Source organism: Aethalodelphis obliquidens, unplaced genomic scaffold (genome assembly GCF_003676395.1).
Source record: "Aethalodelphis obliquidens isolate GAN/ISIS:26980383/991018 unplaced genomic scaffold, ASM367639v1 scaffold14, whole genome shotgun sequence".
Lineage (NCBI taxonomy): Eukaryota > Metazoa > Chordata > Mammalia > Artiodactyla > Delphinidae > Aethalodelphis > Aethalodelphis obliquidens.
The window spans coordinates 27161644-27184643 of record NW_020837958.1 but is presented as its reverse complement, the minus strand read 5'-3'; the positions used below and the strand labels follow the sequence as shown (position 1 = coordinate 27184643).

The 23000-nt window shown below is 40.3% G+C and overlaps 1 protein-coding gene across 2 annotated transcripts; it reads right to left on the bottom strand.

Annotated features, from left to right (window-relative positions):
* Positions 1 to 803: 803 nt before the first annotated feature.
* Positions 804 to 22167, bottom strand: SPTY2D1 (SPT2 chromatin protein domain containing 1). Of its 2 annotated transcripts, XM_027115222.1 has the most exons (7): positions 21937 to 22166; positions 14331 to 14419; positions 11594 to 11708; positions 8661 to 10358; positions 6628 to 6799; positions 5087 to 5164; positions 804 to 4127 (listed from the first exon to the last, which is right to left on the bottom strand). In XM_027115222.1, the coding sequence occupies exons 4-7, from the start codon at positions 10279 to 10281 to the stop codon at positions 4034 to 4036; spliced, it is 1965 nt and encodes a 654-aa protein (XP_026971023.1). In that variant the 5' UTR covers positions 10282 to 10358; positions 11594 to 11708; positions 14331 to 14419; positions 21937 to 22166; the 3' UTR covers positions 804 to 4033. The 2 variants fall into 2 exon arrangements, with proteins under 2 accessions (XP_026971023.1, XP_026971022.1); XM_027115221.1 differs by lacking the exon at positions 14331 to 14419 and having other exon boundaries at positions 21937 to 22167.
* Positions 22168 to 23000: the final 833 nt, after the last annotated feature.

Sequence of the window (23000 nt, the reverse complement as noted above, 5' to 3'; positions counted from 1 at the left end):
ATGAGCCCCCTAAAAGTGGTTTGAGCTTTCTGACCCTAAAAGAAAGAAAGAAAACCTAACAGGAGCAAATACTTTTAAAATAAATTATATGGAACTGCTCCCATTCTGTGATTGCTTTGGGATGACCAATGGTTTCATTGTTCAAAAGTACACACTTACCAACAAAGTAGATCTTCGGTTACAGACAGCATATTGTTGATGACTATTTGGCATTTGTTTGCTAAAGTATTTTTAAGTGCCTCTATGCACTGTATGGATTACTTTTTTTAATAGAAAAAGTGAATTCAAAATTCATAAGCAAAAATTTATAAATCTAGGATACTAGCATCTTTTATACTTGTATGACCTAGACTCAACACATTCCATTGAGTTAAGTGCCTACATTCTCTGGCTGCATGGCTGTGCCCACTTGCCTCATATATTCCTAAGGACTCATCTTCCCAGCTATCTCAGGCTCTTTGTATTATAGGGGATTAGAACCACTCAATTTCTTGAAAAGAGGAACTATATACCCAGTTCTTCTTCTTCCCTTGTTCCCCGACTATCCCTCCAAACAGTTCTCCTAACTTGGGTGTCTGATACCAGAATAGTTCTCTAAGCTGGTGGTGCAAGAGGGGAGAGGTGTCAGTGGCAGGGGCTGAGCAGACGGGAATGTGTAAGGGAGAAGGAACAGAGGTGTGTGTAAGGAGGTAAACCCCATCTCTGAAGTCTGATGAGTCTACTGGGGTTTCTAGCTGGAATAATGTTCAGGGTGATGAAATAAGGAATATGAGTTTTAGTAAATAAATGCAAACCAGTGAAAATATCAATAAAATATTTTTAATGCCTACAATATCTTTTATACATAAATTGCAAAACTTTTATCTGTATATGCAAAAGTAGATTCTCTTGCAGGTCAACAGCACCAGAAAACAAGCTATGCTATGTAAATGTTTCTTTAAACTTGATTTGTCCATTATGTAAAAGACATGGATTTAATAACTCCAAAGACATCTATATTCCACTCTTAATCATACACTAAACACCTGAATATTTATTTCATCACATCCATTCACAAAATAAATAGTAGTCTAATATATTCAGCACATTGAAAATAATACAACCAGTCTCTCTTCATATATTTATTCTCTTTCCAAACATGTTTTGGTCTCCTGCTATATCTCAGAAATGTACTAACAGCTGCTTTTAAGTTATAAAATACAAAACAGTATTTCTTGGAAAAGATCTTGGGGATTACATTAAAAAATGAAATTTCGAGTTCCCATAGACTTTCTTGTTAACAGTCTTTGAACCTTCTCACGGCACACATGTAAGGCTGCCTGTGACATGTGGTAACCCTGGCCTCCAAATGGACATAATTGCATTTACAGTTTAGAGAAAATACAAAGACAAGTTCTGAAAGTAGCCTTTAAAGAAAGTCCCCCCTGCTTTGACACAGCAATACCTAAAGCAAGTGGGACTGTGCAATCAGAGCTATATGAGTTTTATGAAAACTACTTTCCCTTCACATCGTATTTGAGGATGCCGCATCCATGATCATGTAACATTATTACAATACTGAAATAACATTACTACATTCGTGACTTAACATTATCCAATAAAAGGCACATCTTCAAATATTAATAAAATCTGAAAATCAAAACAGTAGAGGACACATTAAAAATCAAGCACTTAATTTGTAAACTTGATAAAATAACAGCCTATTCCAGTTTCTTCAAAGGTTTGTGAGCTTTTTGTAAGAGTGGTCAGGAGATGCAGAACAAAATGGAAGACAGGATTTGGAAACAAGGCTAAGATTAAAAGATTCAGAACCTTTTTTTTTCTAATGAGCTACAGGAGTGCCCTTTTATAATGCTGATGCTGAAGAAAACTGAAATCAACAGCTGTATTATAGAAGGAGAAATGCACCCAGAGGTGATGACACATAAGGACACAACCTGACTTTTTCTACCAAGTTCTGGAACTTTTAGCTAGCACAATGGTGCCTTTCTGTACAAATAACTGCACAATATCATTGAGTAAAGTGCTAGTAAGCTTTAAGCCACCAGAAATCTTTCAGCTGTGACAAGCACTTGATCGCAACTACCGATTTCAACGAGTCTGAATAGTGAAAAAAATATATTCAAGCAAACTTTTGAAGGGGAAAAAAAAAATCACATAAGTGACAGCAAAAGAAATAATGTTCCAAACCTGTTTTATTACATGGAATATCACACTACCCTTGAATCAGTTTCACTGAAGGTATTTGAGATTGGTAGTCAATAGGCTTTTCTGCCACCAGTGTTTAACGGTTCTATGTGATCATTAGAAGGGTGTTATTCCTAGTGATGAAGACACCTTTCATAGGATTCAACCTCAAAATTAAGTTCTTGCATTTTTAAAGTTTGAAACTCAATTCAAGATGAGTCAAAAGTCTTAAAAGGACTGGTATTCCCATTAAGGATGGGTCATCCCATTAAGGAAGGCTAATAGTGATAATCTATAACACCCAAAGTTGAGAATAAAGAAAGCTTTACGGATAAAAAAGAATATACAAAAACAACTTTTAGACCTGTTGAAGAGTAAGGATTCTTGTAGGATAACCTCACCTACTTCCTAATCCCCACCAGTCAATGGCTTAAGATAGCCACAATGTTTATTACAGAATTGTTCTACAAGCTTATGTCCCACTGTCCCTAACCCTCAGAGTCAAGGACAAATGCTCTCTGGCACCATCATACCTCATTTTCTGTTGCTGACTTTACTTGAGACTTGGCTTCTCTCCAGCTAGAACCTAGGTCAGCCCGATTGGAAGTGCTTGGACTTGAGGCTTAAGAGATATAACAAGTCTATAGATATGACTTGAAGAAAGGTGAGAATGAAGAAGTTCCACAGCCTAGTAAATACCAGTAACAGGGAACATCCTTTCCACATGGGAAAAAAATCTCTTCACAGTGCATAGTTTGAAATAAAAGTGCAATATGGGCAAAGAGAGAAGGTGGTGGTCTTGATACACATGAATTTAGTTTTTGGTTTTTTACCGTTAATCACTAAAGAATTTAAGATAAAAATACAAAGTCATTAACATGCAAAGGTCCAGGGCACCTTGGATTCCAAAATATCTCTATAATGGGGGAGCGGAACGGGGAGGAGGGGAGCCTCACATGTCACTTCCTTATTTTTTAAACTATTATTACTCTTCCAAATCTAATGTTTGAATAAAATAAGTATTTTTTCTTCAATATAAAAATGAAATTTTTAGATAAAAATCAAACAGCACAGTGACCTTGTCTATTTTACACTAAAGCCAACGTAACAATAAATCTGAAAGTAAACCCTGGAAAAGAATATTCTTATATAAAATGGCATAACTTGTATTTTAACTTGGAAAAAATTTTGTTAATTGCCTGATCACCTAAATTAGTGAATAAGAATGCTCAGCATCCAATCCATGAATAATGCAGAATACAATTTATTCTACTTTTTACTTCAAAGTCACAGAAATGACATCCATATAATTATAACAGCTACTCTACATTTTCAAGTTCTCAATCCAAACATATAGGTTAGGACAGGTCACTTTATTGCTGGCAGCATTAATGCAAGGGCCAGTTTCCTCATCAAGACAAAATAGATTTGATTGGCAGCCAGGCAGTGCCGTACTCACACATCAGCAGAATTACGGAAGTAAAGGAGCAATCCTTTTGTTTTTTCCTTTTAGAGTAGCAAAGGAATAATGTAAGATTGGCTGACTTGTGAGCGGCCCCACATGAGAGTGCATAGCTCATCAGGATCAAGGGTGGCACCTGTGAACAGTTAGCTTCGTAAGAGCACTCACTGGGTGTTATGTCATCTGCATTACAGATTTCACCCTGGAAAGTATCTGAAAATACTTTATGCTCTAACGACAGCCTGCAGATAGATGACAGTATGCATTCCTTCTCCTTGAGTACCCAAGTAGAATTCTAAAATAAGGGGCTTCTTCAGTCTGAAGGCAGGACTTCCTTGCAGCAGACTGTTTTCAGAATTTCACAAAAATAAATAAAAGCAGCAGCTAATGCTTCTTCAGCTTCTTGGCCTTTCGACGTCTCATTTCTTCTTCTTCACGTCTCATTTCGTCTAAATCTTCTTGCATACCTAGTCTTAAACTGTCAGGGAAAAAAAGCGGGTATTTATCAATATACATGAAATTACCGCTCTCTTTAAAAAAGCAAAAATGAAATTTCAACTGGGAGCTTACATGGAATGTGCTGATGCACTCAAAATGCCTCAAGCCTTTACCACTGAAAACAGACTAAGCAGGAATACTTTTTACCAGGAGCCACTGCCACTGCCTCAAGTTATAGTGGAAAAAAGACCTTACATGTAACCTCAACACCTTAATATTCCCATTACAGTAATAAATATAAACCATCTCATCAGCTTTAAAAAATAAAGAACAAGAAACATTTATTCAATAAATAACATTCTTTTCTTTTCCCTCCCCAACACTTTAGTTTGATATTTTATCTAGTTAGAGGAGGGACAGCAAGAGGGAGAAAGAGGTTTAATATTCTGAGCTGAGAATGAGGTGAATTATTTCACCAAGTTAACATTATAAACAAAGTAATCATTTGTTACCCCTACGCAAGAAATGATCATTTATTTGATATCAGGTGGCCAAACAGGAATCAGACATAGGGAATTTCATATTCCTCAACAGGTCCTTGAGGCCAGCGGTGGTACAGGTTAGCAAGACTGAGATGTATCTGATGTGGAAAGGGAATTAAGGATGGGGAAAGAAAAATAACATGCTACAATGGGATCAGGGGAGGCCTCTAGCATTTATTGTGTGCCTACATGGGTGAGTCACCGCACTGGGCAACTTGTACACATTATCTTAATCCTCACAAAACCTCAATGAATGAAAACAGTATATTCTCAGTTTACAAATGGGAAAACAGATTTAAAAGGCTAAGGAATTTGTCTAAAGCCCCACAGCAAGTAAGTAGGATTGGAATTCAAACAGCATGGCCCAAAGCCCCTGCTCCCAATGATGCAACTGAAGGAGGGAACAGAAAAGAATTTTTAGGACATTTCTGCACAAACGTGTTACATCTGTGCTTACCTCTTTGCTTCTTCCTTCTGCTGCTCTTTCCAACTACTCTCCATGTAACGTAAGGCATAATCGCTTTCATCTTTGTATCTGATAAGAGAAAAATCAAAGTTGTTAAAAAAAAGAAAAACCCAATTTTCTAAAGGAACTACATCCTCCTGTTTTTAAAATCAACATCGTTATAACTAAATCAAACATACATTTAGGATTATTCCTCCTTGTTTGGCAGACAGTGAGGTGGGCAGAGGTTGGGTAAAGGGGAGATTCTAAAGTAAAGATAAATTAAATGACCCCTTAATATTTCCAGAAGGCAACTATTCCTGAATCTAATTTTGATCAAAGTACCAATCCAACAACATTTGCTCAACTCACTCACCTCTATTTACATGACAGTTTATATTAAAATCATGAAAGTACAATATATATGAAAATTATTATATATATATTAATCTCATTTGAGTTTCATGGATTCAGAACAGAGATTGAGGCAGATAACAGCTTGACCAAAAGCATATAGCTAACTTATGACACTACTAAGATTAGGTTTTTAGATCTGATTTTTAATCCAGTTCTTTCTTCCGCTAAATTTTTTTTAAAGACCTTTTCTTACTATTGCCTTCTAATTTCTAATATCCATGACTTCAAAGGAGAGGGCAAGTGCTGACAGATTTACTTATACAGTTGGCCCTTGAACAACATGGGTTTGAACTGCATGGGTCCTCTTACATGAGAATTTTTTTTCATACTACAGTGCTACACAATCCATGACTGGTTGAATCTACACATGTGGTACCACAGATAGGGAGGAACTGGTACACAGAGGAACCATATATACGGAGGGCTGACTATAAGTTACTTATGGATTTTACCTAACCCCTATATTGTTCACAGGTCAGTGGTATACTACCTCATTTAATCCTCCCAAATGTCATTTAAAAAATAACTTACTCAAGTTTACCCAGCTAGTAAGCTGTGAAACTTCCATTCAAACCCCGAGCTTTGCTCTATATCAGTGCTTCTCTAACTTTAATGTGCATGTGAATCACTTGGGAACCTTATAAAGCTGATCTGGATTCAGATCTAAGGTGGGGCCTGAAAGCCTGCATTTCTAACAAGTTCCCGGGTGACGTCAATGTTGTTGGTCCCACACTGCTTGCTGTTCAGGGACCACACTTTTGAGTAGCAAAGTTTTTTACATCAAAGAAAAGCAGGTGTCAGATCAAACTGGCTTTCAACATAGCTCTGTGGATGGCTTTCTGATTTCAAAGCCAATCCATTTCTACTACACCATGCTGCTTCACTCTCATTAAATATATATAAGGAGAAAAGTTAAAAAGGGATATTTTTTGGCCCTCATACAAGTAACTACACAAATAATTCTGCATTAATTCTTAAATATTAAGTGCCAAAAAAGTAAATCTAAACAATCATGCAAGGATTCCTAATTAAGAATTGTATTCAATGCCTCTACTATTAATGTTTATTTTTTTTCCCCATAGCATGGGATTATTCAAAATAAAAAGTATATATATCTAAATCTTCTTTAGCCTTACTTTTTTCGGTCATAGCCAAAGATTTCTCGAATGTGCTTGGATATTTCTTCCTGAGGTTCTCCTTCATCTTCAATAAAATCTTCCATTTCAGAGTCATATTCATCATCATCTTCCTCCTCTTCATATTCTCGCTGCCTTTTGTAACTACCAGGGAAGGGAAGCCTTTGAGGACCTAAGAATAGAAAAGCCATTATTTATAAGATCATTAAAACTTAGTAGTCCCAACAAAGTCCTATGTAAGCTGAGATTTTAAGAACTCATTAAGATGGTAGCCTCGAAAACCAGAGCCAGGGTCTTCCCTGGTGGCACAGTAGTTAAGAATCCGCCTGCCAATGCAGGGGACACGGGTTCAAGCCCTGGTCTGGGAAGATCCCACATGCCACGGAGCAACTAAGCAGTGCGCCACAACTGCTGAACCTGTGCTCTAGAGCCTGCAAGCCACAACTACTGAAGCCCGCGCACCTAGAGCCTGTGCTCAGCAACAAGAGAAGCCACCACAATGAGAAGCCCGCACGCTGCAACTAAGAGTAGTCCCTGCTCAGCACAACTAGAGAAAGCCCGCGCACAGCAACGAAGACCCAACGCAGCCATAAACCAACCAACCAACCAACCAACCAGAGCCATCAACTGGCCCCCAGCATGAACTCATTACTACATCATCCCTGTTGCTTCATGGTACCCACAAGTAATAGAATTCCTGTCTATCCCAGGGCTTATTAGAACTGTTAAATTTTCTAGCTTAGTAGTTCCTACTCTTTTGGATTTAAAAGACTAGTACAATTTCTTTAAAAAAAATTACAAATCACTAAAGGATCACTAATTTTACTCATGCCAAGAAAAGACGCCAAAGGTAACAATCTACCATCTATTATCACCATAATTCCATTAAAGTTTTAAAAAGTCCAATGAAGTATGACAGATTCTCAGATATGGATAATTGTTCAAACTGAGCAAGTCTGACTTTAAGGAAAAACTCACTGCATCATCCTAATTTTTGTCATTTTGTCAAAAGACTGATTAAAAATTCTGCAAAAGACAGGCACTGATCAATAGACCAGTATCTGGGAACAACTGCTTTCTAGTCCTTGATTACAGACACTCCCTTTGTTGTTCTACAGTTGTTTTTAATATGCGTGGCTTGTCTCCTTAGCTCAGAGTTTCTTTAACTTTAGCACTCTGACATTTTGGGCCAGATATTTCTTGGTTGTCAGGAAGCTGTCCTGTGCAGTGTAGGATATTAGCCTGGCCTCCATCTACTAGATGCCAGTAGCATCCCATCCCCAGTTGTGTCAATCAAAAATGTCTGGAGACGCCAAATGTTCACTGGGGACCAAAGTTGTCTTTGGTTAAGAACCAATGTTTTGACTGAATTAGGTAGTTTAAACTATGGAATCTCATCTTTTGTTTCTTTTTATATTCTCCATGGTGCCTAACAAGTGCTTCAACAAATCCTTAATACTGTGTAGAAACTCTGACCTAGCAGTTAGTAGGTACCACCAATGATCCCATACCTTGGGACGGCAGAATCCTACAGGACTGGTAGCTAGGGCCACTGTAAGGAGCAGAAACACAAGGCCACCTAAAATAGCTCCTGGCACATAGTGGGTGCTTAACAAATATTTAATGGACAAATAATGCAACAAAAGGCTTCAAGCTTACAAATACACGCCAGTCCTTGAAGACAGGTGTCCATAGTCTTCATGAAGAGGTAAAGATGAACTCATTCATTGAACCACAAAAGGCATATACACTCACCCTGTCTTACAAACCCCATAGCTAAGTTTACTGCACTTGGAGACATTACAGGAGTAAACACAGAAGGCCCTAGATAAGTCTCTTTCTAGAGACTTTTCCAAGCCATGGTTACTAAAGGAACTCTCTGGCATAGGACAAAACATCAGGATTCTATCAACACAAGAATACATTTGAAAGCACATAGAAGAGTTCAGAGGGTCTTTGGTTATATAAAACAAAATATTCTTTCCAATTTCCTAGTGACAAATAAATACTTTTAGGGTGAGGGGAAATTTTACCTTGGGCAGATCTGTAGCCAGATGAGGCAGGCTTCATTCCATTCATCTGTCCATTGCTGGATCGGCTGATTATATTCTTGGAAGAAATCGTTTCTGAGACAACAGTGCATTTGGGCTTCAGAGAGGGACCTGAGGTACTAACTGTTCGCCCAGGTCCAAAGCTGCTCACTGGTCTACCAGGGCCTGAACTGCTGACAATTCGTCCAGCTGGAACTACTGATTGGCCAGGGCCATTGACTGACCGCCTAGGGGCCCCTGAGCCACTCACTGGTCGTCGAATGTCATGTGGACCGCCCACAGGCCGCCCAGGGCCACCAGAGCTGCCCACAGGCCGCCCAGGGCCACCAGAGCTGCTCACAGGCCGCCCAGGGCCACCAGAGCTGCCCACAGGCCGCCCAGGGCCACCAGAGCTGCCCACAGGCCGCCCAGGGCCACCAGAGCTGCCCACAGGCCGTCCAGGGCCACCAGAGCTGCCCATAGGCCGCCCAAGGCCACCAGAGCTGCCCACAGGCCGCCCAGAACCACCGGAGCCACTGGTAGGTCGCCCAGGGCAACCTGAACTGCCTGCAGGTCGACCAAGGCCACTTGTACCACTGACTGTCCGTCCTGGGGGATTTAAGTCACTGGTTGGCTTCCTGGTCCCACTGACTGATCGCTCGGGTCCTGAGTTGGAGCTGCCATTCTGGCGCCTGGGCACGGGGCCAGAACTAACTGTGGGCTGAGCAGTTCCTGTGCTAGGCCTCCCAGGGGCTGAGCTGGAGCTGCTGCCTGGCTGCCTGACACCTGGACTCTTGGCCTTATTGTGTGGGGTGACCATGGGTCCAGGCCTGGAACGGCTAGGATGAGGAGATTTTTTGGCTTTGTGCTCAGTAGCAGATTTTGGAGTCCCTTTAGCAGAAGTCTTTGGGATACTTGGTGAACAGGTGCTGGAGTGGGGCTTTCCAGCCCCATTGAAAACAGGTCTGTCACGGCCCTCACAAGGCAAGGGTTGGGCGCAATTGCCAGATACTACTTTGGTCCTTTCTCCTGGCATGGATTTGGATGAAGATAAACGCAAGTGTTTCTCATTAGATGTGCTGGGTCTGGATTTCTTCTCAGCATAAGGAAGGGGAGTACCCTTGGAAGAAGGATGCGTGTCTCCGGAACCTTTGCTAAGTTTTGTGCCCACACTTTCTTTCTGAGAGGGTACTTTTCTGGTTGGTGGTAATCCTGCATCTATCTCAGCTTTCCTTTTCCTCCGCTTTTGTTCAAGGAATTCTCGCTCCCTAAGTTCTTCTGCAGTCATAGGCCGCTCTTCTGTCTTCTTCACTACCTTTATCTCCACCGGTTCGTACTGCTTTTTCTCGGCCAGCCTGAGTAGATCATTGAAGTTCATGAGTGGTGGGGCACTTTTAAGGGGGACCTTTGGCTTGCTCTCAACTTTGGGAGGTTCTTGCTCTTCCTCATACTCTTGCTCTGACTCTGCTTGATTGTATTCTAAGAATTCATCCTCTTCCTCCATCTCAAACTCTTGGTCTGTTCCCTGGCTAGTGTGGGTTTGCATTGCCTGCCTCTTCTTTGACTTCTCCTCAACAGGAATCCCATTGTAACCATGGAAATTATCCTTTGTCCTCTTGGCCATAGCTCTTGCTTTCTTGTCATGTTTTAGCTCAATTCGCTTTTTCACTAGTTCTTCTTTTCTCCTTTTCTCTTCCAAAGCTAAAAGAGGCAAAACAACATATTATTTCAGGGTCTCGATAACAGTATGTTTATCTGAAATCAGTAGGTGGCCAAAACCAAGCAACATTCAAGTTACAGTTTGAAGAAGTTTGAAGACATCTAAGAATCAAATGAGGAAGTCATTAAACAAGTATCAATTTGAGTCATCTTTACATAATGAGTGGGTCACATATGGGTTTTTCTATATGACTAAGCAAGGGAGAGTCTTGGCTTTTAGCTTTAAATATAGAAAATAGTTCATACCAAATAAATATACCAAGTTAAGAGAATATTCGTACCCACTTAACAGTTGTTATTAATTATGAATCAGTGGATACTTAAACTTATTGAATTAGTTTCCTTGTCATTTGCATAAAGTAAACCTACTGCTTGAGTTTACTCGTTTTACAAAAGCGTCCCTATTTTAACCTTTTAGGTAGCACTCTTATTTATTTTTTTAATCTTTTCGGCTGCGTTGGGTCTTCGTTGCCGTGCGTGGGCCCTCTCCAGTTGCGGCGAGTGGGGGCCATTCTTCACTGCTGTGCACAGGCTTTTCATTGCGGTGGCTTCTCTTGTTGCAGAGCACGGGCTCCAGGCGTGCGGGCCTCAGCACTTGTGGCACACGGGCTTAGCCACTCCATGACATGTGGGACCCTCCTAGAGCAGGGCTGGAACCCGTGTCCCCTGCATTGGCAGGCGGACTCCCAACCACCGCGCCACCAGGGAAGTCGCTAGATAGCACTCTTAATAACGTATTTTTAAAAATTAAAATACAAAGTAGGTAGAAGCAGATTCAGAACCAAGGTCAAGGGGGAGTTCCCTGGTTGTCCAATGGTTAGGACTCAGTGCTTTCACTGCCGTCGTCCCGGGTTCAATCCCTGGTCAGGAAGCTAAGATCCCGCAAGTCATATGGTACAGCCAAAAATCAAACAAACAAACAAACAGGAAAAGAACCAAGGTCAAAGAATGGAGTTCTTACTGGAGAGCCAATATGGCCAATTAGAAGATATGGTCACTATACCCAAAAAGCTTTTAATTTAAGAGGAAATAAAAGATAACATCCATACAAATGATCAACATAAGAATATACGTAATGCTATAAATACAGCTGACTCAGACACATACACAACAAATCCATTAGCCTGTTATGATATTACAAACATCCACTGGTTAGGTACAAGCTAGTTGTGAAGACAGAAGACTTTAAAATTGAGAATAAGGCTATAGATTCATACCTTTTTTCCTGAGCTCTTCTTCTCTTCTTCTGAGAAAAGCCTGGACAGCTGCCGACTGGACACCCTTAACTTTCGGGTCTTTTTTGGGAGGCCCCACTGCCAAACTGTATCTTTTCTAAAAATAAAAACAGAGGAAAAGTTATACACAATTAACTTTGAAGCAATAGAGAGGTTTAAATGTTGACTGAAAAATCTATTCTGAATAATTAAGAGATCACATAACCCACATGAAAACTTAGCTATAAAATTTCAGGCTAAATATGATTATACATGACTATTTTTAGGTGCAGAGTTTCTTTCAACATCCTCAATAATACATAAATGAACAATTGAGAGAAACACTATTTTCAGGCTATTTTCCCAAAAAGATACCTGGACTGGGGGAACTGAAAAAAATCACCACTAAAACAGATTGAGTGCTTTAGAATTCTGATTTAAAAGCTTAGCCTTCTTCAGAACTTTCCAAACAGAGAAAACTACTATCACAACTGTTTTCCTCCTGAGTACCCTACTCCAGATGATTTTCATAGCTGCTTCATAGGTTACTTTGCTTTCAACATGAAATAATGAGATTCTACTTTGACCATGGGCAAAGCTGGTGGCCAGCCATAGCCAAAAAGCATTTCAAAGAAATTTAAGCAGCAAGAAGGGCCCAAGTCTCCGTAACCTTTAAGTGCAGCTCTATGTTCGTTAAAAAATATTAATTTGCCACACAAACCCTTTTAGACAGGTTTCCATGTCACCAAAAAGTACTAACATTATCCTGGAACAGATGGTATTTCTCAGGGCTTTGATTTTTATCTAACTGCATTGGGAAATGACTAAAACTAGAATAATGTTCATTTAAACTATAAAAGGAAAAATATTTCCTTTTATTTTATCGTTAGAGAAGTATGATAAACAGAGCTAATAACTCAGACCAGGATGATTAATCTCTAGGACCATTCCAAATTAAATTTATGGGCTAGGAAATAAGAATTTTTTAATGCCCTCCTTCTTTCGTCTTAGGCAGATGACATTCTTATCCACTCAACCTGTTGCTGTGCTAGTTAAGAAACACTAACCTATGAGAACAAATTGAGCTACTTAGGAACCAAAAAAGTGACTCCCAAAATATGTATGAAATTCCTGGAGGAAAGCCAAAGGACTCATGCTTACTACACAGCTGCCAAATAGAAGGCATCCTGAAACAGGCTGGAAGTTCCAGCTAAATTAGTCTACCAACAAAGCAGCTGGCCAAGGAAGCAGGCCCTAATCCAACCTGAAAATCCTACGTGATAGCAATGCTTGAGACCTGACACATCCCACATAAAGAGAAATTCCAAAAGAGAACATCCAGATTCCTTTCCCAGTCCCCTTGGCTGTCATAATAAAATCCTTTAAGAAGTCCATATCTTTGCAAATTTAGTTGCAATCCTTTCCATAGTGGATTGCGACCCAATATGTAAAGGAGAAAGGAAAGGGAAAGGAAGACAGGAGAAAAAGAATATTGCTTACCTAACTAGATATATAAAATTTATCATGGTTTACAAGAACCTCAAACATAGGCCTTATCCACAGGAAACTCACATTTTCTTAACAGAAGTGCTACCATGAAGATGATTCAAGTTGCATAAGACACATAGACTCATAAGCAGAGGCACACACTCACTCTACCCCATCCCATCAAGTAGATATGTGAGAAGAGGAAGGGTGGATTTGTGTTGCCAAGGCTCAAGATTTTTCTGTCCCTGCCAACTACATAGCCCAGAGATTCACCTGCCAAATCAGAGCTTACACAGGGCTCCCCCACCCCAAAATGCCAATATACACATTAGTGTTAATTATTTAAAATAGGATTGGTTTGTTACCTAGGTATGACAGCAGCAAGTGAGCACTTCCTAATTTGATTTCAGGGTAGACATCTTTCTTCCTAACCTGGGACTTAAAGAGGTAGGTAATGGGATATGACTAGCAGAAAAGCTACTCTTGACTGAATACAAGCACTGAACGAGAAAACCACAGTGTCAATGGGGCAGTTTAATGCCTTGTTTACTAAGCTTCAATCATTCGCATATCACCTTCATGATTTTTGCCCTTTTATAGTACACCACTCGTATTATTATTTACTAATTTTAAGAAAACATGTAGATCAAACACCATGACTTATTACTACAGCTTTACCTCAAGCAATAATACCCATAAAATGACAGGCTTGAATTTTAGTTATATTTTTCCAAATCCTATCAAAATATATAACTTAAAAAAATGCAACTATGAGAATAAAACGTATTTATATATCACCTAAAATCATGGTACAGCCAAAGCTACGTGTACTGCACTTTGGGAAACACCGACTGGGAAACATAAGCACAAGAAAGGCAGAACACAATAAAGAAACAAGGGAGGGGGTTCAGGAACTCGGATTCACTCAGGAAAGAATCCCAAAGACTACTTTGAGCTTTTTTCAAAGTATACACCTATTTTCATCAATTCACATGCCAATTTCAAATTCAGCTTTTGTTTTTAAACACTGCTAAGTATCCCTTAAGGATACTTATTAAGCTGGCCTCACATTTAACCCAACAATTTTGCTGTCCTTGTCCTGTCCGTATGATGGAGAAGGAATTCAATAAATCTATACGACGTCTTACTTTGCGGGCCTGCTGGGAAACAATTTAAGTAGGACAAGGTCCTACTTGATGAGGCTTAATCTTATTTACTGACACGAGCTGAGTCATAATTAATAGTTTCTTACATCCTCTGTAGCTTGATGCACTCAAAAGCAGATACCAGGAGAGTATTAAAATATTCTCTTAGGCAAAGTTGAGATCAAAACCTAGAAATCTGGGGAGAAAAAAAAAGGGTTGGGTCTCCAGAGATAATAATGATCTTCTTTTTTAACATTTTTAATGAGATTTAATTCACATACGATAAAATCCACCCATTTAATATGTATGACTATATTCATAGAGTTGTACAACCATCACCACTATCTGATTCCAGAACATTTTCACCTTCCGAAAAAGAAATCCCTTACCCTTCAGCAATCATTCCCCATTCCCCCTTCACCTATGCCCCTGGCAGCCACTAATCTACTGTTTCTATGGATTTGCCAGTTCTGGACATTTCATATAAATGAAATCATGCACCTAGTGTACCATTACATAGTGACGGAGATGCATCATAAAATAAGGTAAAATTTAGAAGCCGTAGGTAAATGATTATGTAGATAATTGATTATACAAAGTAGGTAAGATTTTTCAATTAAAAAAACTTTTTTTTCTTCATCTGCTCCAGAATTTCTATGTGAAACTCTCTCATCAGATTTTACTGAACACTTACAAGGGTCATCAAAACACCAACAGGGTTACTACCCAACGCTTTATTAGGCTGGAGTTGGAGAGCCGGAGTAGGGAGCTAGATGGATTCGAGCTTTACGGACGACAACCTTCCTCACCACCCCACTTCCGACAGCAGTAGCTCCAGCCTGAGCGCCAGCCTGCCCAACACATTCCAGACTTGCCAGCCCCCACAACCACATGAGCCAATTCCCTAAGACATATCCTACTGGTTCTGTTTTTCTGGAGAAGCCTGACTGCTACATTGGTCTTTCCTATCTTACTACTTTCACTTAGCATAATGTTTTCAAGGTTCATGTTGTAACATAGTCAGTACTTCATTGCTTTTATGGATGAATAATTTTTCATTGTATGGATATACCACATTTATCTAATCATCAGTTAACGGATATTTAGATTGTTTCCACTTTTTGGCTATTATGAATAATGCTGCTGTGAACATCTGTGTACAAGTTTTTCTGTGAACGTGTATTTTCCTTTCTCTTGGGTCTATCACTATAGACGTTCCTAACATTGAGCTGGCTAGACTTTTGAAAAAGGGGTTGCAGTCAGACCCTGGTATTAGAAGATTTGCTGTAACAGAATATTTTATTAGACAGTCTCCTTCCCCCACAGAGGTGCCCAGCAGAGAACCATGTGTTGAAAAGAAAGCTTCAGGCTGGGATTACATTATATTCCATTTAATAAGGCAGGAGAACTGTCTGCACTTTCTCCCACATCAGATGGTCACATTTAGCTCTAGCAGCAACACATCAAGATGCATCCACCAATTCTGTATCTGACTCAAGGCACCAGGCTGCTTCATTGTTTGAGCTTCATGAAAAGCAGCTGGACAAGAGTTTCTTTTATCCTAAGTGTATCCATTTTATTATACTGCAAGCCGACTCAGTCATTCTGCTGGGCCCCAGTGAACGATCCACAACAGTGAAGCTCATGCCATCGAAATACAGTATCAGACATTTTGCCAATATTTGTAATTCTGAAGCCAAGTGACCTAGAAAATATTAAGTCACTTTTAAACACATGTGTTCCTTGCATTGAAACTATACTGTCATGGTCAGATTAAGAAAATAAGGAGCTTTCAGTCTGGAAATATATGTTCACCAAATATGTTGTATTAGAATCAATAGTCAATTCCTTCTTGAAAGCTGTTCTTTACTCAGGAGATAATATATTGTTGTAATTGTAGAAAATATAAATTTCCTGATGGTTTTATATAAATTAGAGGTTTATCATTGGTTACAAATAGGAGTTAGAAATATTCAAAGAATATATCCAGGACTTCCCTGTTGGCGCAGTGGTTGAGAGTCCGCCTGCCGATGCAGGGGACTCGGGTTTGTGCCCCGGTCCGGGAAGATCCCACATGCCCTGGAGTGGCTAGGCCTGTGAGCCATGGCCACTGAGCCTGCGCGTCCGGAGCCTGTGCTCCACAACGGGAGAGGCCACAGCAGTGAGAGGCCCGCATACCGCAAAAAAAAGAAAAGAATCCGCCTGCCAATGCAGGGGACATGGGTTCAAGCCCTGGTCCAGGAACATCCCACATGCCATGGAGCAACTAAGTCCATGCGTGACAACTACTGAGCCTGTGCCCTAGAGCCCACGAGTCACAACTACTGAGCCCGCGAGCCACAACTAATGAAGCCCGTGCGTCTACAGCCTGTGCTTCACAACAAGAGAAGCCACCGCAATGAGAAGCCCCGCGCACCGCAATGAAGAGTAGCCCCCACCCGCTGCAACTAGAGAAAGCCTGCGCGCAGCAACGAAGACCCAACGCAGCCAGAAAAAAAAAAAAGAATTTATCCTTAACTTTAATGATGACTACACAACTTCTACAATCCTCTCAAAACATCATACTCAGGGAATGAATGCAGGCCTGGAAAACCACTGATTTGCATTAGGCTTGCTTAGCTGGGTAGCTAACAGGGTGAAAATAAAACCACCAAAAAGCATGCTATTCAAGACTGCTATGGGGTCAAATGTAAATTTTACTATTATTGTGTTTAAAAAATATACCAGATTATATAAGATATATTAATCGTATCAAATAGATACCTCAGAGCCTCTAGTCCAACCTCATGTTAGAAATGGCCCCCAAAAGACAACTGTGTATTTACTGTCTATCACTCACACAATTTGTAGCAGTGTCTGAATTAGAATCTAGGTCTCCTGACTCAGGGGCAAAAGTGTTCCCACTACAACATGCTTCACTTCTAACCTAACCCCAACATTTTCATCTCTAGCTCGAACCTCATTCTTAAATGCCATTCCCTAATTTCTACCTGCCTCTTAGATCGTGCCATTACCCCAAACAGGTCCACCACTGAACTTTCCCTCAACCTCAGACTCTATTTCTGTTAACTATGCTGGCACTCTCCCAAACAGGCTGTATATCTCTATCCTCCAGTTTCCATATGCTGTTAGTTTGGTCTTTAAATTTCTCTCCCATCAGACTTTACTGTACACTGAGAAGTGTCATCAAAAAAACAATAGGGTTACTGCCCAAGGCTATATTAGGCTGGAGTTGGGGGTAGGGAGCTAGATGGATTCAGGCTTTATAGAAGACAACCTTCCTCACCACTCCATTTCCAAAAGACTCTCCTCATTCAACACAGGGTGGTGATTAAGAGCAAGATCTCTGAAGCCAGTTTGCCTGGACTACATTCTCTGCTCTGCCATGACTAACCCTGTCACTTATTAGCTGTGTGACTCTGGGAACGTTTCTTCATCTCCCTGGACTTCAGTTTCCTGATCTGTAAAACAAGCTTCCATATATAGTTATTATGATGATTAAATTAATTAATATACAAAAAGTGCCTAGAACAGTGCCTGGCACAAAGGAAGCACTATAAATGTTAATTGTTGTTACTCTTATCCTTATTATTCATAAAGAGATTGTCTAGGTAGTGATGGGGAAGAGAAAGAATCTCTGTGGGGCAGTAGTTTCTAAAAGACCCCTTCCCTAAAACACCAGTTCAGAAGTACTGCTCCAGGCTAGAAATCTAAAGCTGCCCCAGGCACTACAAAAGTCATCTTCAGATCTAAGAGTGGGAAATAATCCAGTTATAATCAACTATCATCAAGGGCTACAAAGTGACTGCCTGCAGAAACTTTTTTGTTGGCCTATACTATTCTTTAAAAGGAAGTATAGATGGACAAAAAGCACACGAAAAGAGGCTCAACATCACTAATTATTAGAGAAATGCAAATCAAAACTACAGAATGGTCATCATCAAAAAATCTACAAACAATAAATGCTAGAGAGGGTGTGGAGAAAACGGAACCCTCCTTCACTGTTGATGGCAATGTAAATTGGTACAACCATTATGGAGGACAGCATGAAGGTTCCTTAAAAAACTAAATATAGAATGACCATATGATCCAGTAATCCCACTCCTGGGCATATATCTGGAGAAAACCATAATTCGAAAAGATACATGCACCCCTATGTTCACTGCAGCACTATTTACAATAGCCAAGACATGGAAGCAACCTAAATGTCCACTGACATAGGAGTGGATAAAAATGTGATACATATATACAGTGGCATATTACTCAGCCATAAAAAAGAACAAAATAATGCTATTTGCAGTGACATGGATGGACCTAGAGACTGTCATACTGAGTGAAGTCAGACACAGAAAGACAAATATATGATATCGCTTATACGTGGACTCTAAAAAAAAATGGTACAAATGAACTTATTTACAAAACAGAAATAGAGTCACAGATGTAGAAAACAAACTTATGGTTACCAGAGGAAAGGGCAGGGAGGGATAAATCAGAAGATTGGGGTTGACATATACACACTACTATATATAAAACAGATAATAAGGACCTTTTATTATCTAATAAAATAAATAACGACTGTGTATAGCACAGGGAACTGTTCAATACTCTGTAATAGCCTATATGGGAAAAGAATCTAAAAAAAAGTGGATATATGTCTATGTATAACTGCTTCACTTTACTGTTCACCAGAAACTAACACAACATTGTAAATCAACTATACTCCAATAATAATTTAAAAAAATGTTTAAGCTTTTTAAAAATAAAAAAGGAAATATAACCAGCACAAGGAATATAGCTTGTATTTTATAATAATTTTATATGGAGTATAATCTATAAAAATATCAAATGACTATATTGTCACCTGAAACTAATGCAATATTGTAAGTCAACTATACTTCAATTTAAAAAAAAGGAAATGTTACTACTATAAAGTACCTATATTCTTACCCTCAAGGGTCTATAGCTCCCCAGATCCTTATATCCTTATATGAAGGCTTCCCCTTACTTTTTGATCTGAGGGTCACACCAGAGCTACAGTATCTTGTCTGGGATGATTTTCAGACTGATTGTGAGAAAGACCATTTAACTTGCCTCATGCACTACAAGCCATCAATTATAGTTACTTGTAACCTGTAAGAATCCAGATTCTAAGCTCTTCTATTATACTAAACAAGACAACCACTTTGTTTTTGTTAGAGCAACCCAGGGAGAAAAATATTAAGGGCAAGGTTACCAAAAATATCTTTCCTCCTTTAAAATAAACAGAGCTAATAACAGTGACTGGTTACATCACCTTGATCAGCTGTTTTTTTGTATTCAGTTTTCCACTGAGAAATGATAGCATGCCTAATATTTCTAGGCATGATGCAATCCTTTTATTTTAACTAAAACATTATAAAGGTAACTATTTCTCTTAAAAAGAAACAATGTAAAAGAAAGCTGTCTCAATGGGAACTGTTCATTGCTTTTCAAGTCAGATACAGTAGACACATCTTAAAAATAAAAGCCCTGCAAACAGTTCCAAATGGCTGTACAGGTGTTTCAGCTTTTAGCCTCCCTTGGATTTTAGTCCAATCAATGCTAGTGTACTTCTTTTCTGTAGCAAAGGTGTGACACAGGAACTTGATGACTGAAATCAAAAGTCAGCTCTGATAGGATCCAAATGGAAGGTGGGGGAAGAGATGGCTAAAAGAGAAACATGAACCAAGCACTAGAGAGGGATGGAGTTATCTGCAATTACTGCAAAGCCTCTGTGGTTCTCAGACCATAATTCAATCAATAAAGTTTTTGTCAAGCAGGGTGTGTGTGTGTGTGTGTGTGTGTGTGTCCGTGTGTGTGTGTGTGTGTGTGTGTGTGTGTGTGTCCGTGCCCTTGCAGAAATGTTTTTCTTGACTTGGATGGTGGCTTATAAGGATACTTGCTTTGTAACAGTCTTACACTGTACAATATGTGTTAGATTTCACAAGTGATAGTGTGCTCTAAAAGGCTTTACTTTGAGCTGATAAAGCAAATATTCAATAACTTAAAATAATTAGATGAATCGAGTAAAAATAAGATAATGGATTAAATTAAATACAATCTTGCTCTATTCCTCAATAGTTTCTTCTGTGACTTACTTTCATCTGAAGTAAAAAGATAAGAGTTATAATGCTGATAACTAAATCAAACTTCCAGGCTTACTAGCTTTTGGGGTGGGTGGGAGGGAAAAGCATGCTTTCATGAAGTACATGCCTATGTTCATCTATTAAATTTTAAATGACCGCCAATTTACCCATTTCCCTTTTTGCTTTCAATCTTTGTTATTCCAATCATAGATAAATCGATAATATATATATTCTGAAATACAGACATAGTTTGAAAACTTCTGCTCTAGAAATATGTACTTTTCTCTCAGCAACCATTGGTTTTTAGAATAAGAAACGAGTAACTTGGTTCTGATTCTTCCACAGAATAGTCTTCGGCATCAGGGCTAGTATTATCTATCTCTGACCTCCACTGAAATTGAGTAAGATGTAGAATGAGATATGGACCTAATTTATGCAAATATGAATGTTACTAGATCCAATATCGACTTGTCTAGGAAATTTACAGATGCAGAAAGTAATTCTGTCATTCAAGATTTCATAACTTCAAGATCATTCGGAGTATTTGGGATGGGATGTGAATATATATAATAAGCTGATAAATATCAGTTTTATTTACCAGTTATTTTACTATTTTTAGATCAATATCTTCAAAAGAGTAAAAAGAATGAGCCAGCCTCAAAAGACAAGAAAAGCGCAGGGGAGGGAAAAAAATATTGCAAATATACAAAAATCTAAGAAATGAATAGTGAGAGCTCAATAAGGTCCAGTTGAATTGACTTTAAAAGAGAGCCATTTGAGCTCTACACCTCATCGCTCAAACTGCAGGTAACACAATGCAATCTATCGGTTTACAGCTGGGCTGTGGTACCCTCTGATGATAGAGAAATGATTAGTTTATGCAAAACAGCTACACCCCCGCAAAGCAGGCACTCTCACTCACTACCTCATTTAAAGTCTTACACCGCTCTGCGAATATTAGCGAATTAGCAAACCTTAGTGAGTAAATGGGACCTAGATTTGAAACAAAGACAAATCTGGAAGACCACAAATAAATGGAAACTGAAACTATTTCACTCATTCTGTTGGCCAAGGATTTCGTGGAATCCACTCAACTCCCGCCTTGGGAGGTGATAATTCAATCACCTGGTTGGTTGGGAGTGGGTGGGACCACAAGTCAAAGAACTTTTTTGGGAAATCACAAAACGTTTGACCCAAAGATCAGCGGGAAATCGCCTCAAAAGCTATCAGGCCAAGTCCCTAAAATTCCTGAACTCCCCAACCTCTGGGTTGAAGTTTACGCCGAAGCTAGAAACTACTAGCGCTAGATTCCACTATGTGCCAGGCATGGCTCTACTCACCAGCGCAAAGTTGCAGGGTGTTAACAGCCTAAACAAGCCGCTCGTCAGAAGGCTCCCGCCTCGCATCTCAAGCCCGTCTTCACCCCCAGTACTCAGAAGTACATGTCCAAGAGAAAAAAACAAAACCACCAACCAACCAACAAACAAAAACGGCGTCCAGGTCTTTCCTTTCCCGGAGCCGACAAACGGATTCCTGGAAGTTCCATGGGCCACACATTCGGAACTGAAAGTCCAGGATCTCCTACAGTCGCGCCCCGGCTGGTACTTACCGGCACGTTGTTGACACCTTGTGCTTTGGAAGCTATCAGGAGAATTTCCCTGAAGTCCATTCTGGCCGAGGCGGAGGGCTGGGCCAGCCTCTCGGAGAAGAGTGAATCTGCGCCTTAGCGAGGCGACCAGCAACATCCGAATGAACTGCCTGACCAGCCCCTCTCCCACCCCTCCTCTGCACAACCACTTCCGGAGCCTTCCAAAGCTGTCTGCCCACCCCCTTTCCTCCAGCGGCCAGTACCCTTCCAGGTCCGCCGCTTCCCTCGCGATTCTTTGGCGTAACTTCCGCTTTCAGGCTCGAGACACGTAGAAACGCAGTACGTGGCTGTTGGCGTCGGCTCGAAGGGGCGGGACTAAGCCCTTCACCGACCAATGAGACTCGGCCTAGTAAACTGTGGGGTGTGGCCAAGGGAGAATCGCTACCCTGAGGGCCTTGGCTTGAGGCGTGACAATTATGATGCTCATTGTGAGCCCTCGGTAGGGTGGGCGAGGTGAGGGGTTACCTACCAGGCCTGGGTTCGCTGGGTGTCACAGGTGGACGCTCAGGTTTGAGACGGCGGCGTCCCAACAGCAGAACCGACAGGTCTCGAGCAGGGGGTTTCAGTTACCCGTTTGTAGGCACTCGCCAAGCTGCGCAGGCGCAAACCGCCCCGACTGGTCGTCTGTCTTGGGTACACATTACTCAAAGCGTCTTGGCACAGGGCGTGTGTGCTCACCTCCTACACACATGCACGCGTGCCGTGTATAGAGGCGCCCGCTTACAGCTTGTGCCTCATTCAGATAATAAGCCCCATGTAGGGCAGCGAACTGTGTATTTTGCTCAGTGGGTAAATGGAGGAATTTCTCACATACACCCCCGGCCTGGATATACTAGGCCCACTGATCAAAACGTACATATATTTATATGTACATATTCATATTCGTTGGGAGTCCAGTCGAGATTTCCTCTTAAGGTTATCTGGGGTAATTTTTACTCAGTAAAATACACTAATTAGGCAGGCCTGGGGCTGTGGGTAAGAATAGGCCCGGGTCGACTACAAACAGTAGGGATCTTTCTGGTGTG

Bases quoted from the DNA above. Each gene is read 5' to 3' on its own strand.
- SPTY2D1 (XM_027115221.1), bottom strand. From the start codon at position 21,996: ATGGACTTCAGGGAAATTCTCCTGATAGCTTCCAAAGCACAAGGTGTC. The intron at 11,709-21,936 runs GTAAGTACCAGC...TTTTATTTTTAG, and splicing joins AAGGTGTCAACAACGTGCCG to AAAAGATACAGTTTGGCAGT. The intron at 5,165-6,627 runs GTAAGGCTAAAG...TTCTCTTATCAG, and splicing joins TTTGGCTATGACCGAAAAAA to ATACAAAGATGAAAGCGATT.